This window comes from Gobius niger, assembly GCF_951799975.1.
Source record: "Gobius niger genome assembly, chromosome: 8".
NCBI lineage: Eukaryota > Metazoa > Chordata > Actinopteri > Gobiiformes > Gobiidae > Gobius > Gobius niger.
In genome coordinates this window covers 25,909,002-25,922,404 of record NC_136859.1, presented here as the reverse complement: position 1 = coordinate 25,922,404, position 13,403 = coordinate 25,909,002, and the positions used below count along the sequence as shown (strand labels likewise).

The following is a 13,403-nucleotide window of genomic DNA, read 5'->3' as shown; positions in this document are numbered from 1 at the left end:
GACTGGAGAGTTTACAGCCAGGGCAGTTTTGCCACAGTTTTGCCACATTTTTACCACGTTTTAAGGGGTTAAGAAACCTTTTTAAGATAAGATAAACCTTTATTGATCTCACAAAGGAGAAATTCACTTGTTACAGTCGGCGTTCAAGAACATACAGAGATTATTGCACATGTTACTTTACAGTCTTATTGTACAGTCTGACAGCAGTGGGGATGAAGGCTTTGCGGTAGCGCTCCGTCCTGCACTGAGGGTGTCTCAGTCTGCCACTGAGAGAGCTGCTCAGCTCTTCTACAGTCCCGTGCAGTGGGTGGGAGGTGTTGTCCATGATGGAGGTGAGCTTGGCTAACACCCTCCTGTCCCTCACCTCCTCCACAGAGTCCAGGGGGCAGCCCAGGACGGAGCTGGCCCTCCTGACCAGCTTGTTCAGTCTGTTCTTGTCCCGCTCTGTGCTGCTCGGGGCCCAGCACACGGCAGCGTAGTGGAGAGCAGAGGCATGGACTTTTTGACATAGTTCTTGTAGTAGATGGACAATGAAATAGCATTACCAAAATCTAGTCCGTTTTAAGTGAGACAATTTCATCCCACAGCATCACAGCCCACGATGTAGTCTTGTTTCCCCCATTGTACAGTGTGACAGGCAACATGACAGAATTTGTGGGTGGTCCGTGTCATAAAGCCGGTCGACATGCATAATCCTTTGTGCCAAATACAGTAAAACAGGCACAGTGGATCTTGAAAACAGAGCGTGAATTTCTTTGACTCTTTTTTGTTTTTAGTCTAGCACCAAACTCTCCTCTTGCTCTTTTCTGAGGTGACTATTAATAGTCGCAGCGTGTGCCCGTACAGTAATTAATTATACAATCCTAATCAGCTTATTAAAAAACAAAGGAAGCTGCTACTCATCGCACACGGAGTGAAAACCAGCCAGAAAACTGCTAAAACAATGAGAATGAGCTTTGTCTGAAAATAGAAAATAGGGCGTGAGACGGAGGGGGGATTATTTAAAGCTTTGTGCCGAATACTTTGTCACAGAGAGCAGCAACACAAGTAGTTTCTTTTTTAAGTATTCACTTTATATCTGTAAATGTGATGCACTGTGGTGTCAGCGTGGCCCCGGCTCACCCTCAGAATCTGTTTTGCGCGCTTCTCCTTCTCCTTTATTCAACCTGACCTTAAGGCTTGGTTTGCTCTGTACACTTGATGGCCAACCAACCAACAGACTCCTGCACGCCCCATTATACAGTAATTACGGAAGCCCATCCGCCCCTCTACATAAACAAGCCTGGTCATTTCTTCAGGCCGGGGGAAATAAAGTGCTAGCGGGGCAGCGTAGCATGGCCGCCGCAGCCTCCATACCTCCATAGATCACGGCAAACAAAAAGAACGGCAATATTTCAAGCCCCCCTCCCTAACCAGAGCCCGGGGAGGTCATAACTCTGGGCGAACTGAAGAAGTCACACCACAGTCGCACTTTGAGCACCGTCTGTTGTCCCGGGTGATGCTGAGGGGGGTTGCCATGGTGACTGGCCGCCGACGTGACCCGCTGACCTGCAGCCGAATCCCCCGGGAGACGACGGATTAGGCATAACAGTAAATTTGGAGTAAAGGCGGACTGACACATGGGGTGTTTTCAGCTCGGCAGTGAAGTAGATCGAAATGTATTCAAAAAGTGAATGTGCCAACTTTCTGCCCGTGACTAAGAGCGCAGTAGGCCTACATTTAAGTTTAAGTTCATCTAAAAAAAAAAATTATGAAGAAAGAAAAGTGAATCGAAAGATGAGATGGATCAAAATGAGGAATTTGAGGTTGTACGGGGGGCAGAAATGCAAAAACTAAAGCCACCCAATTTGACTTCTATACTTCTATAAATAAAGTCATATTTTTCAACATACAACACGTACTGAAGTCCACGGTATTGTCTGCATTGTAGAACGCTCAGCACACAATATTATTAGTTTCTTTGTGCATGCTATTCGAAAACAAATAAATAAATAAATCCATGGGGAAATATCTGAATTTTTCTGATGCATTTTCAGCTGAATGAGCATGCCAAACCGGCACAGCAGAATCAGGTCAAATGAGTATCAATTGGCATCTTAGTATCTAAGTGAAATAATAGCCCCATCCACTGACGGGCAGGGGGGTTGCTTGTTTCAGGCGGTGTAGGTTAACCCTCTGCATGCTGTATCTGTCAATGCCTCCCTTTATGGAAGAGAGGTACACAAGCTTTACAGCAGGATATAGGCACTGGAGCACTCATGCATGCCCTCACACACACACACACACACACACACACACACACACACACACACACACACACACACACACACACACACACACACCTACACACACACACACACACACACACACACACACACACTTACGCGCACACACTGGACCAAATGTCACTTCCTCATATCGTCATAGCAACTATGATGCTCTGTTACGCAGCTGCCATAGGGAGACATCAAAAACAAAAAAGGGCCAACTGCTGGTCCAAACGAAAACAAAACACCCACTAATAGGAGGCAGTAAGTTAGTGGGCTTATGCAAGGACGCCCCTCTATGTCACTTCATTTCCAAGCCACGGTTTAAAGCAACACTAAATTAACAAGGATCTGATTGCGCGGCAAGGAACCGCCCACCGCGAAGATAAATGCAATTAAGTGTTCACCTCAGAAATTAGTAATAGGCTTATGCAATATTAATCTGAAATAAACAGCCGACAGTGTCTCGATCATCTTTGCAATCGTACCTTTGAGTCTGACTAAAGAAAACTATTCAAAATGTAATAAGATGTGATGCATGATAAAGTAAAGACTATATGTATTTTATGGTCTGCAAACGACATCCCCCAGACTCCATTAAAAATCTAAATGCAAGTCGAGTGCGAGCGAAGAAATAGAGTAAGGTGGCATGCCAAAAAGTTATACTGTACCATCAGTCACACAGACGCAGAATGACTAGGGTTTGCTTCAGTGCCTCAGACGAAATAGAAACTGAACTGATTCTATATTAGAAATGCACACGAGTCAGTGCAAAAAGAAAAAAAAACACACATACATTTATTTAAAGGCTGCTCGCAGATTTGTCAAAAACTATGGGAGCTGATGTTACGTAGGCCAAAGGAATTGATTTGTTTCATTATTCTGAAAATGTGAGTGCAGAAGTTTTCTTCCTCAAGTGCTGTGGCCTAGAGACCCGTCTTCCTGACCCACGCTCCACTTTCAATCCAGCTTTCTGTTTTCGCTGAAAGAAAACAGAATATATTTTCAGAAGAGCAAAAAAGACCGCAGCACCGTGTGTTCCAACCAAAAAGTCTCCCTCCTGCCTCCACATTCTAACCTTTTCCTTGGTTTTTTGAGCCATGTCCCCTCTTTCCCCCAGCCAACCTTAAGGTGCGTTCCAACTTCACACACAAAAAAGTAAACTTCCCCCCGTGAGTGCACCAGGGCTCATTTTAAAGGGGGGCAAAAAGTGTGAAATTAGGGATGTGCAATTAATTGAAACCTAATCAAAAAATGGCAGTCTCAAGTTTGGTCAGTTTCAGTTATCTTCATGTCAGGCTTACATCCAATTCTGGGCTGTTAAAGCCACTGGACTGGAGTTTGGAGGAAGGCAATGGAAGAGTTTTGTGCCTTAAATAGTCCTGGAGTAAAACATTATTTTGTTTGAGCTGAGGTTTATCTAAAATGTCTGTGGTCTTTAAGAGGAGAGAGACACTACAGGCAAAACTCAAAAAAGAAAACTTAGATCAGGGTATCTGCAATAATCCCAAAGTCAAATGTAATACCTTTTTAAGACTTTTCTAAGACCTTGAAGGTCTCACGGCATCTTAGAGTGGCTTCAACAAAGGTTTAAATTCTTCAACTTCTAGCCAGGAACTGTCAAACTTACACATTCCCTATTTTGGCTGATTTGTTTAGGAGTAGTTTCACAGAGTGGTGGTCAGCAGACACTGAGGAGGACTTTAAGCAGCGAGGTCACGTGGAACATGACAAAAGCGCATAGAAGGAAAAAATAATAATAATGCATTGGTTTTATATAGCGCTTTTCTGGACACTCAAAGACGCTTTACATTGCACTATTCGTTCACTCCATACTCGGTGGTGGTAAGCTACTATTGTAGCCACAGCAGCCCTGGGGTAGACTGACGGAAGCGAGGCAACCAGTCTGCGCCATCGGCCCCTCCGACTACCACCAACCACTCACTCACTACAATCGCTAAAAATAAATATTATTATTATTTCAAGTTCAATTCTATGGATTAAAAGTAAAAAGTCAAAGCAAAAACAAAAAACAATACCATAGAAAATCACTTTAAGACTTTTAATACTCCACACATTGAGTGCTGCGCTGTTTTGGGGATTTAGTTGTAGACTGCAAACAATCAAGACCATTTTTCATGATATTTGAAGCACCACAGGATATTCTATGTTATAGCTATGAAAAAAAGAGAAAAGAAATGCAATAATATATATGGAATATATATGGCTATATTTCCTATTGGGCATGTTTGTATTGTCCATAGTCTTGTATTTCTGTGTGTCTGTGAGCCAAAGATGAATTTCTACCTAAATTACATTCTATTCTAAATATCCAGATCGTAGCTTTTCACAGCTTGTCATTTATTTCACTTCTGTTCATCACAGAGCTACACATGCAACACACAGCAACACACCAGACACGTCAGACCGTAGCCAAGGGTTCATTTACATCCACACTCCACACTCGCACTCACAAACACACGCTCACTCATCCTGGCTATTGTACATGTTTTTAGTGGGAGAAGAAACCCACTCAGGCAAGGGCAGAACATGCAACTCCTCTCAAGAGCATCACGCAGAGTTAAATTGAATAGACTTCAATCATTCAATAGAATCAAAATGTGACTCAGAAACAGAAAAGTTATGAAGTTTGATTTGAATGATAATGAGTATATGGAACGAAACATGCAGCAGCACCGAAAGAATGTGAAAAAGACGGGATCATGGCTCGCAAGGCTACAATATTTGGTTTTCAAGTTTGATTTATGTTTTCACATTGCCATTACACAAAAGCTAGACATGAATAATTTTAGTGCTTTCGTCTGAGGTTTTTAATACAAATTGCACAGCGCACGCATGTGTTTACATCTTGTCCTCCCTCTCTCTTTCTTCCCTCGACAAGCCGTCTGCATGGAACCGCCTCATCTCCGCGAAATCAGGCACGAACCCTGTATGTCCCTCACCATTCAACAGGACTGAGGAGGAACAAGTCCATTTCTCGCCGACAGGATTTCCAGAACATTTTGAACCTGGCTGTCGGATTTACTTCCATGAGCCGCGGGGGCATTAGTGAGGTCACAAACTGGCTTCAGAAGATAAGCGCGGGCTCACAGCTTTCTCCACATCTATCCCAAAGATGTTTGAAGAGCTGAGCGTCACATATCAGCCCTGGACAGACGCATGAAAGAAGAAGTAGAAGAAGAGGGAAAAAAAAAAATCTATCTCCTTTTTGTCACAGTCACAAAAAGACTGTCCTTCCAGCAATGTCTCAAAAGGCCTGTGTCCAAAGTAAAATGAGATGCATATGCTCCAGTCTAAAGGCTGACTGGGTAAATTGAGCGTGAAAGTCATTGTTAAGGGTGGAAAAAAGCCTGTTGGTAGAATAATAGGATTTTATGGTCTTGACTAATGTAGGCAATATAATTTTGTATCATGGAAATGGCTCCAGTAAATATTAGAATGGAAGGATTTTTCATTACCCTTTTCGGTGACAATACTTCCTTTGCAAAGGCTTGGAAGAAGGAAGAATTGTGATGTTACATAACGTGAATTCATTGAGTAGCGCAGATCAAGATGAAGATGGACTGTAGATACTTGGTTTTCGATACAGATACTTTTTTCCATACCTAATACTAAAATATTTGTCGTCTAGAGCCAGAAAACAGAACAATAATGTGAGGAAGATCTGTAAATGTACAATATCTGGTTCATCTCCAATGTCAAGAAAAAAAAGAAAGGGGAATAATTTGGCAAAAAAATTGGGAGATATTGTGGCAAAAATATGGGGGGGAAATGGGGAATAAATTGGCGGAAATAGGGAAAATATTAGCAATACAAATGTGTAAAAATAGGGGTAAAAATTGGGAAAACAAGAAAAAAAAATTGTGGGGGGGGGGGAAATCATTTATTTCAGCTAAAACAACACTAAAGATTTAAGATTTTTTCTTTCGATGCTTTCATTCTTTCAACACGAGCCGAACCTAAACTTTTTCCCGATCCCTTACTGGTACGGTTTAACGGTACCCGGCCCTACTTAGCACTGTGGACAAACTTCTAGAGCTACACAACTCATCAAAATTGCAAGCGTATTAGTCGCAGTTAGTAATGAAGTAATCAAGCCAAACTGTGCCCAAATGTTCTTTGAAAAGGGCAAAGACGTGTTTATCACATTATCACATAATAAACCAGCAAACCGTGAAGTTTTGACCTTCGCAGACATGATCCGGACCGGAAAGGATTCGTTTTCATTTGGTCATCTCTCAAAAAGTTATTCCCCCCTCCGCATTGTGCAGCCCTGTAGACAACAAGCTCAACAAACTCTTAACTTTGCGTGTTTTCATTACCTTGGGTTGTAATAACTTGGCCCACTGATCTCGCAACGCTGGCGCCACAAACCGGCGGTGGCCCATTATTATTTTATATAGCTTAATAAAACTTAAACAACCACAGATGGCATGTCAATTACAGTATGATGCTAATATGCGCAAGGGTAACGCCAGGTTCCTGACTTGGCTCCTAATCCTCTTTTAATGCTCTCATCTGCCCACCCCCCCCCTCGGGCCGCTGCTGTCTCCCCCCGGTGTGGTGCATGTTTTACAGCCCATTAATCAAGGGGATCGGCCTGATGCAGTGTCCGCTAACTTCCCCATCTCTGTATCTCTCTCTCTGTGTCCCGCGTCCTCTATACTTCAAGGCCCTCTGATTTCAGGTAAAGCATTCTGTCGTTTTTTTTCCTCCCCAGATCCCGGTGTTTTCGTGCTAAGCTTCATTAACAATTAATTACCGATCAGCTACTCGAGTCACCCCCGGACCGCTGGGCCTCTCAATGATTCATTAGTCACTGTTACACAATGCACCCGGGTGCGTAAATACACTCGCATTGCTATAAGCCTTTCAGATCCGTTTGATTTTAAGGGAGTGATGTACAAGGCTTTAAAGTGGTCCGAGGATCTGCACTAACTAAAGAGGATAAACAGGGGCTCAATTATTTTGGGGGGAAAAAAAACATATTGACTGCAGTATGATTTGAAATGTATGTATTAAAATCGTGGCACAGTCCTAGCACACGTGAGAGCATTACAGTTTGAAATGCAAAATTCAAAATTCAGAATTCAAAATTGAAATTTCAAAATTACAAATTGAAATTTCAAAATATGAACAGCTACATTCATACAAGAATTAAATCATAGGTTGTTTTTTAGGTTTTCATAAGTTGAATGAAACACAAAGTCAATTTAAAGGGACTATACAGAGTTAAAATGAAGTATTTTCCTCTGTCTACATGTTGCAACAATGTCCTAATGTGTAGAATGAGCCCAGACCTGTTCACCACAACTGCCTCTAAAATCCTGCACTGTCACTCAAAAAGGTGTTCATTCGGGTCCGAAGTGCCGTCGTGCACGAGCTTAATATAGAAGCTGCAGTTACGCAAAAGACCTGAGGTGGCAGTAGTGAGCATAAAATGGCTAATTTGCATCTAGCCCCTTTAAATAATCTCAATCTAAAAACAAAAATGACTATGCTCTGGGGCTAACAATATATGTTTCAGAACATGGTTGAAAAGGGTGGGTCAGGACTTAAGACACAACACAGGAATGCCTGAATCAACATTTCTCTTGAAGAAATACTGTATTTCCATATTCATTTGGCAGATTTTCACGAACATAATCGAATGTTCCTTTGAGATTTGTTCATTGTGATCATTCAAGTCACTTTTCATTTTAGTTGCAAAATAAATTAAAACATAATTTTTAACTTTTTTGTTTGTTTTATGAATCGTTCAAATATTCATTGTGGATTAAGACATTTTAAATATGCAATAATAATGCCAAGTCGAAGCTCACCAAAGCAGACCAAGCTAAACCATGCCGCGCTGTACCAAAGGCATCCCTCCACACGGACAGGTGTCTGCGCTCACACACGGCCCGGATCTCCTTTCAATGAACTCATTAAAGAGACATGCGGCAGAACGGATTCAGGATACTCCACACTCCACGGAGTCCATGACTTTAGAGTAACTTTGAAAGCGTGGTTGGTCAAAGTCGTTAAAAATTCACAGGACCTCACAGCTAGATAAGGGGAGAAAATAATTAAAACATGGACACCCAGAAATATTTCATCAGGACCTCCATCAGTCTATCAGAGTTTGACCTGGACTGTTGATTTCACAGGGAACGACCCAATCAGAGGCGCGCTGTACAGTTTTAAGGTGTTGAATTTTAGATGAGAACACGTCCAAGGGCATCTGCTCATTATCATTATTTCGAACAAAATGAATAATGGGAAATTGTGGTTGCAATCCATGGATTTTCATTACCTCCCGAAACATTTCATCTGACAGCACAGACTTCCTGACCTGTTCAGAGCTTTACAGTCATTTGGATACATCACCATTCATTACTGGCACGCGGCTCTAACAAGCTGCATGGATTAGGTGCGCACTTCTCATGCGGTTTATCAAAGGAGGTCGGGGAAGTTGGGGTTTTATAGAGCAGTGGTTCAAAACTGGTGGGTCAGAGCCCAAAAGTGAGTAACCATTCTTAGTGGGTCGCAAGGTCTTAACAAAAATGACTGCAGATAGATAACTACTAAAAGAGTGCCAACATTGACTTATTACAAATACAATTCTATTAAAGGATTTGGAATTAAAATTATGTGATTGCATATCCTCTGTTGATTGACGTCTTCAACAGAAGTTTGTGATGAAATGAAATTAGAATTGAAGCTAATTTGTAACATTATACAACGTAACATCTTCATATTGTTTTTTTACTGTAATAAATGAAATTGATATTTCTAGTTGAATCTCAGCCCATGAAAGCAGAACATTAGAGGGGATGTGCACTTACATCATTTTCCAAACGTTCCATGCCAAGTGTCAAAACAAATAACACATGTCATAGCATTATGTTGGCACTCGTTTGGCTTCTGTTACCATGTTGTTGCCATACTGTGACCTCACCTGCATACCCAACGTGTTCTCACTGTATTTGCTCCTTTTTTCCTCCCACCCAAGACAACCATGTGATTGACTGAATGAGTAACCAGACAGATATGAGCCTATTGCAGTATTTTATAGCCTTGGTTATAGATCTTTTGTTAGAACGAAGCCAAAAGTTTCAATAATAATCATACAAAAATAGACAATAGGCTTGATGCGAACAAAACATCTTCCATCAAACTCACTGTAGATATTTAAAATATTTAAAGCATATCATTTATAAAGACACTCAAGGTTATTCAGTTGACATTTCGATAAGACAATACTGCATTTAAAAATCACTTTTTAACCTCTTAGCATTTCTTGACCTCGACACTACTTTTCAAAGAACATTTTCAAAAAACATTTTCAGCATCTGCCACTCTACTCAACAATGTACAGACAGCAAAATACTGCTGACTGATATATATATAGTATACATACAACATGCAGCTCCCGGTGATCATCCGTGTGGAGTGGATGATCACATTTGACAATTTACAGGTCTTTGAGGCAGAGGAAGTGCCATTTTTTAATGTGAGTATCGGAGAAGCGAAAGAGGAAACCTTGGGTCAGACTGAGGTCTTTAATATGTCACCTTCGCTGTGGCCGTGTGCCTTTCAAGCAGCAGCACCCTTAGTTTTGCACAGCAAGCAGAATTATTCATTACTGGTGGAAAGAATAAATATTTTTAATAAAATATTGTTGTTTGTTTTCTATTATAAAATGTCAAATTTGAGGAAAACTTTTACACATTTTATCTACCTAATGTGTATTTGGAAATGTTAAATTGTATATCTAATAGCCTCCCAATTCTGACACAGGTGAGGTGCTTCTTACATTAAGTTATCGCAACTAATGACTATTTCAGCAGTAGACTACTTTAATCCATCCACCTTCTGCTTTACGTATCCATCATTGGATTGTGGAGGCATTAGAGCTAAGATGCACAGACTTATCCACGCACACGTCCTCCAGCTCTTCAGGGGGATCCTGAGGTGTTCCAAGGCCAGGTGAGGGATGTAGCCCCTCCAGTGTGTCCAAGGGGCCTCCTCCTAGAGGGATGTGCCCAGAACACCTCCCCAGGGAGGCGACCAAGAGGCATCTAGAACGGCTTCACCAGGTGAAAGAGCAGCAGCTCTACTATGAGCTCCTCCCAGATAACAGAACTTCTCACCCTGTGGGGAAACTCGCTTTTACCCACAATCTAATCTTTTCGGCCATAAACCAAATCTCGTGACCGCAGGAGAGTGCATTTCTAATGGATTCACCCCAAATCTTTTTCTGGTGTTTTGACTTCGCCACAACAATATTCAGGTGGTGTAGCTGTAACTCTTCTCTTATTTACTGCAAGGCTTTTAAAAAGTTGATGTACACTTGGAACAGACCCAGTGCGGCCAATTGGCAGCAGCACTCTGGAGCAGGTGGGGACTGGAGCTGCTGCGTTCAAGGGCATTCCAAACACAGGTGATGGATGTGTGTGTGCCTCGGCCTGACTTTATCTTTTCTCATCCAAGCCATCGTCCTGGGGAGGTTAAATTATATCTTTGGTTTGTAACACTTCGCTATTTTTATTCAATGTAGGCTTTGATTTCAGTTCAAGTCCAACTAATGTCCAATAAAAGAAAAGAAGTAAGGGTAAATGTATTTTCTTTATTTTAAAGCCAACATGAATTATATATTACGATATGGGCTGTCTCATACATAGCCTAATGGTGAAGAGTGAATTCTTGTTTATTTCCTTATCTAAAAACATTTTATCAGCAATGTCTTTCTTAAAACCATAGCCTATATTCAGATTGGAGAGGGGAGTTTTTTTTCAAATAGCTAAACGTTCCTTTTTCTTTCTTTTTTCTTTTAAATCTCAAACTTGATCCGCAAACTCCTGACACGGGGATAGACTATATATGTCTCTCACACTGACAACGTTTGGAGTGGATGTGTCAGTCTTGCAGTGATGTCAGCAGCACCGATGGGTTTAAGCCTCCGAGCAGCGGCGTGCACAAGAGCCACCCGAAAACAAGCCACTGTCCGCCTCAAGAGACAAGACACATGACACACACCTGTAACGGCAGAACGCCCAAGAAAACACCAAACGGGACGCACACGGGACAGGGCACGCACGAGCACATCGTCAGACTTTAACGGGTGACTTTAGCGACGGGATCCACGGCACACATCTGGCCAACATATGGACATTCAGGAGAAACACAGGCTACGTCACCCCAAAATGCATGCAGACCGCGTGCAATTGCAAGAAAAAGGGGGAGCCTTGATGGTCCCTTCCCTGCTCGCGAAGCCCCACAACAAGCGCTACAAAAAGTGTGCAGCTCGGAGTCCTTTCATCTCCTTGCGCACAGTTCACAGCGGACACCTGCGAGCAAATGCGCAGTAGAGTCTCCTCAGTGTGCCCGTGCCACTGTCGCAAACGGCAACATTCTGGAGGGAAACCGCACGCGCACTCACCTCTTTCGTGTCGACGATGCCTTTGACATATTTCGAGAGGGCTACATCCACGCAGAGGACGCTGGACAGCGCGGCCAGCCACAGGAGTCTCTCCCCGAGCCTCCCCTCCATCTTTCCCTGTCCCCCGCTGTCGCTCGTCTGTGTGCACCGACTCCACTTCGGCTCTTCCACGAGAGGGGAGCGCGCGCGCACGGAGCAGGCGACGAGACTGGAGACGGGAGCGCGCGCAAGAGAGAGAGATAGTGAGAGAGAGACACCGAGAGGGAGGGGGGGAGTAAACAGCGCGTTCACTTCGTCCGTGGTCCCTCCGTTAAATGGATGTGGCCCCCGTCTAAAGCCAGCGGGTAGCCTACAGAAGCGCGCGCACATTTCCGCTCGTGCCTTGAGATAATGCGGCACGTCCGTGTTCAAAAATGCCATCAGGGATTACAATCATGTTTTGATCAGAGGTCACACTCTTAATGAACTGCCGCAGACACGAGCGGACGAGGCGGGCTCTCTGCACAGACTGATACTGCGCTCATCAGAGGGACAGGCGCATCAACAGCACATTAGCTTATACCTCACGAGTTTAATGACCCCGTCTGCAGCGCCACCGTGCAAAAACACCGGCAGACCGGCATACAAATGCACCGACAACATTTGTTTAGGTTTGAAAAGGCTGTAACATGTTTATAACCTAGTCTTAAAATCATGAAATAGGATCAACATTACTCAACAACTTTGTCAATGTCTGATAAAGGCAGCCTTTTAAGTAAGACTTTATAGGGACACAGATAGTAACTTATTTATTTTATTCTATTAATGCATTTACTTAAAGCCACACCGAGTCAGATGTTACCTAATAAATAATATTGAAATACAAGCATTCATTTTATGACAGATTTTCCTCATTGAAAAATACCTCATAAACGTACAAACAAACATGAGCCTTTGCTGTGAGCGGCTCAGCTCTGCTAAGACATGACTGTGACCCTACTGGGAGTGGGTCTCCATGGGGATGTGAGATTTAAAGAGGTTAGGTCCTCATCCAAATCCATTCTTTGATTACCCACAGCCGAAATATCATTTACTGTGTGGAGATGGCATGTTTTGTGTTGATGGCAACAGTAGCCAAAATGTTACAGTGTGCCTTTAAAATGGGACATTTTTATTAACTTCCTCCAGAAGCATGTTGTCAGGCAGACCACGCAGTTATGTTTACATGACTCCTTAAAGTCCACGTGTAAATATGAGTTTGCCACAGAGGCTAATTTTCATCTGAAGTCCCAGGACAGGTTGATGTTAACAGGCAGGAAAGGCCTCACAACAAAAATAGTTAGTAAAACAAGGAGACGAGAACATAAAATAACAGTAATCAGACACACAAAACAAAATGCCACAGACAAAGAGGACAGTACACACAGTGACACAAAATGGTCAATAATGGTAAATGTGCATGCTGTGACTGCAGGTTTGATTATACTGGCACCAGAGTTCTATTGATCTAGTGAAGGTTGTCAGTGCTGTCATGTTCCTGATGTTTTAGGTGTGAGCTGCCCTCACTAAAAAGCTCAACTGACAAAATATGTTTTTCTGAAATGACTGCGGTCTCTGCTTTGGGCTCGTGTGCCTACACTGAATTTTAGGTGGATAACTTCCACCTTCAACAGGCCACAAGGGTAAAAACAACAGAATGTAAAATATCTGCG

The 13,403-nt window shown here is 42.6% G+C and overlaps 1 protein-coding gene across 1 annotated transcript in view; it reads right to left on the bottom strand.

Moving 5' to 3' along the window:
* Positions 1 to 11,906, bottom strand: part of tmem145 (transmembrane protein 145) — a 55,371-nt gene extending 43,465 nt beyond the window's left edge. The window contains exon 1 of the mRNA XM_079561220.1: positions 11,713 to 11,906. Within this exon, the coding sequence (XP_079417346.1) occupies positions 11,713 to 11,823 (111 nt within the window). The 5' untranslated portion in view covers positions 11,824 to 11,906. The remainder of the gene's footprint in view (positions 1 to 11,712) is intronic.
* Between the last annotated feature and the right edge of the window lie 1,497 nt (positions 11,907 to 13,403).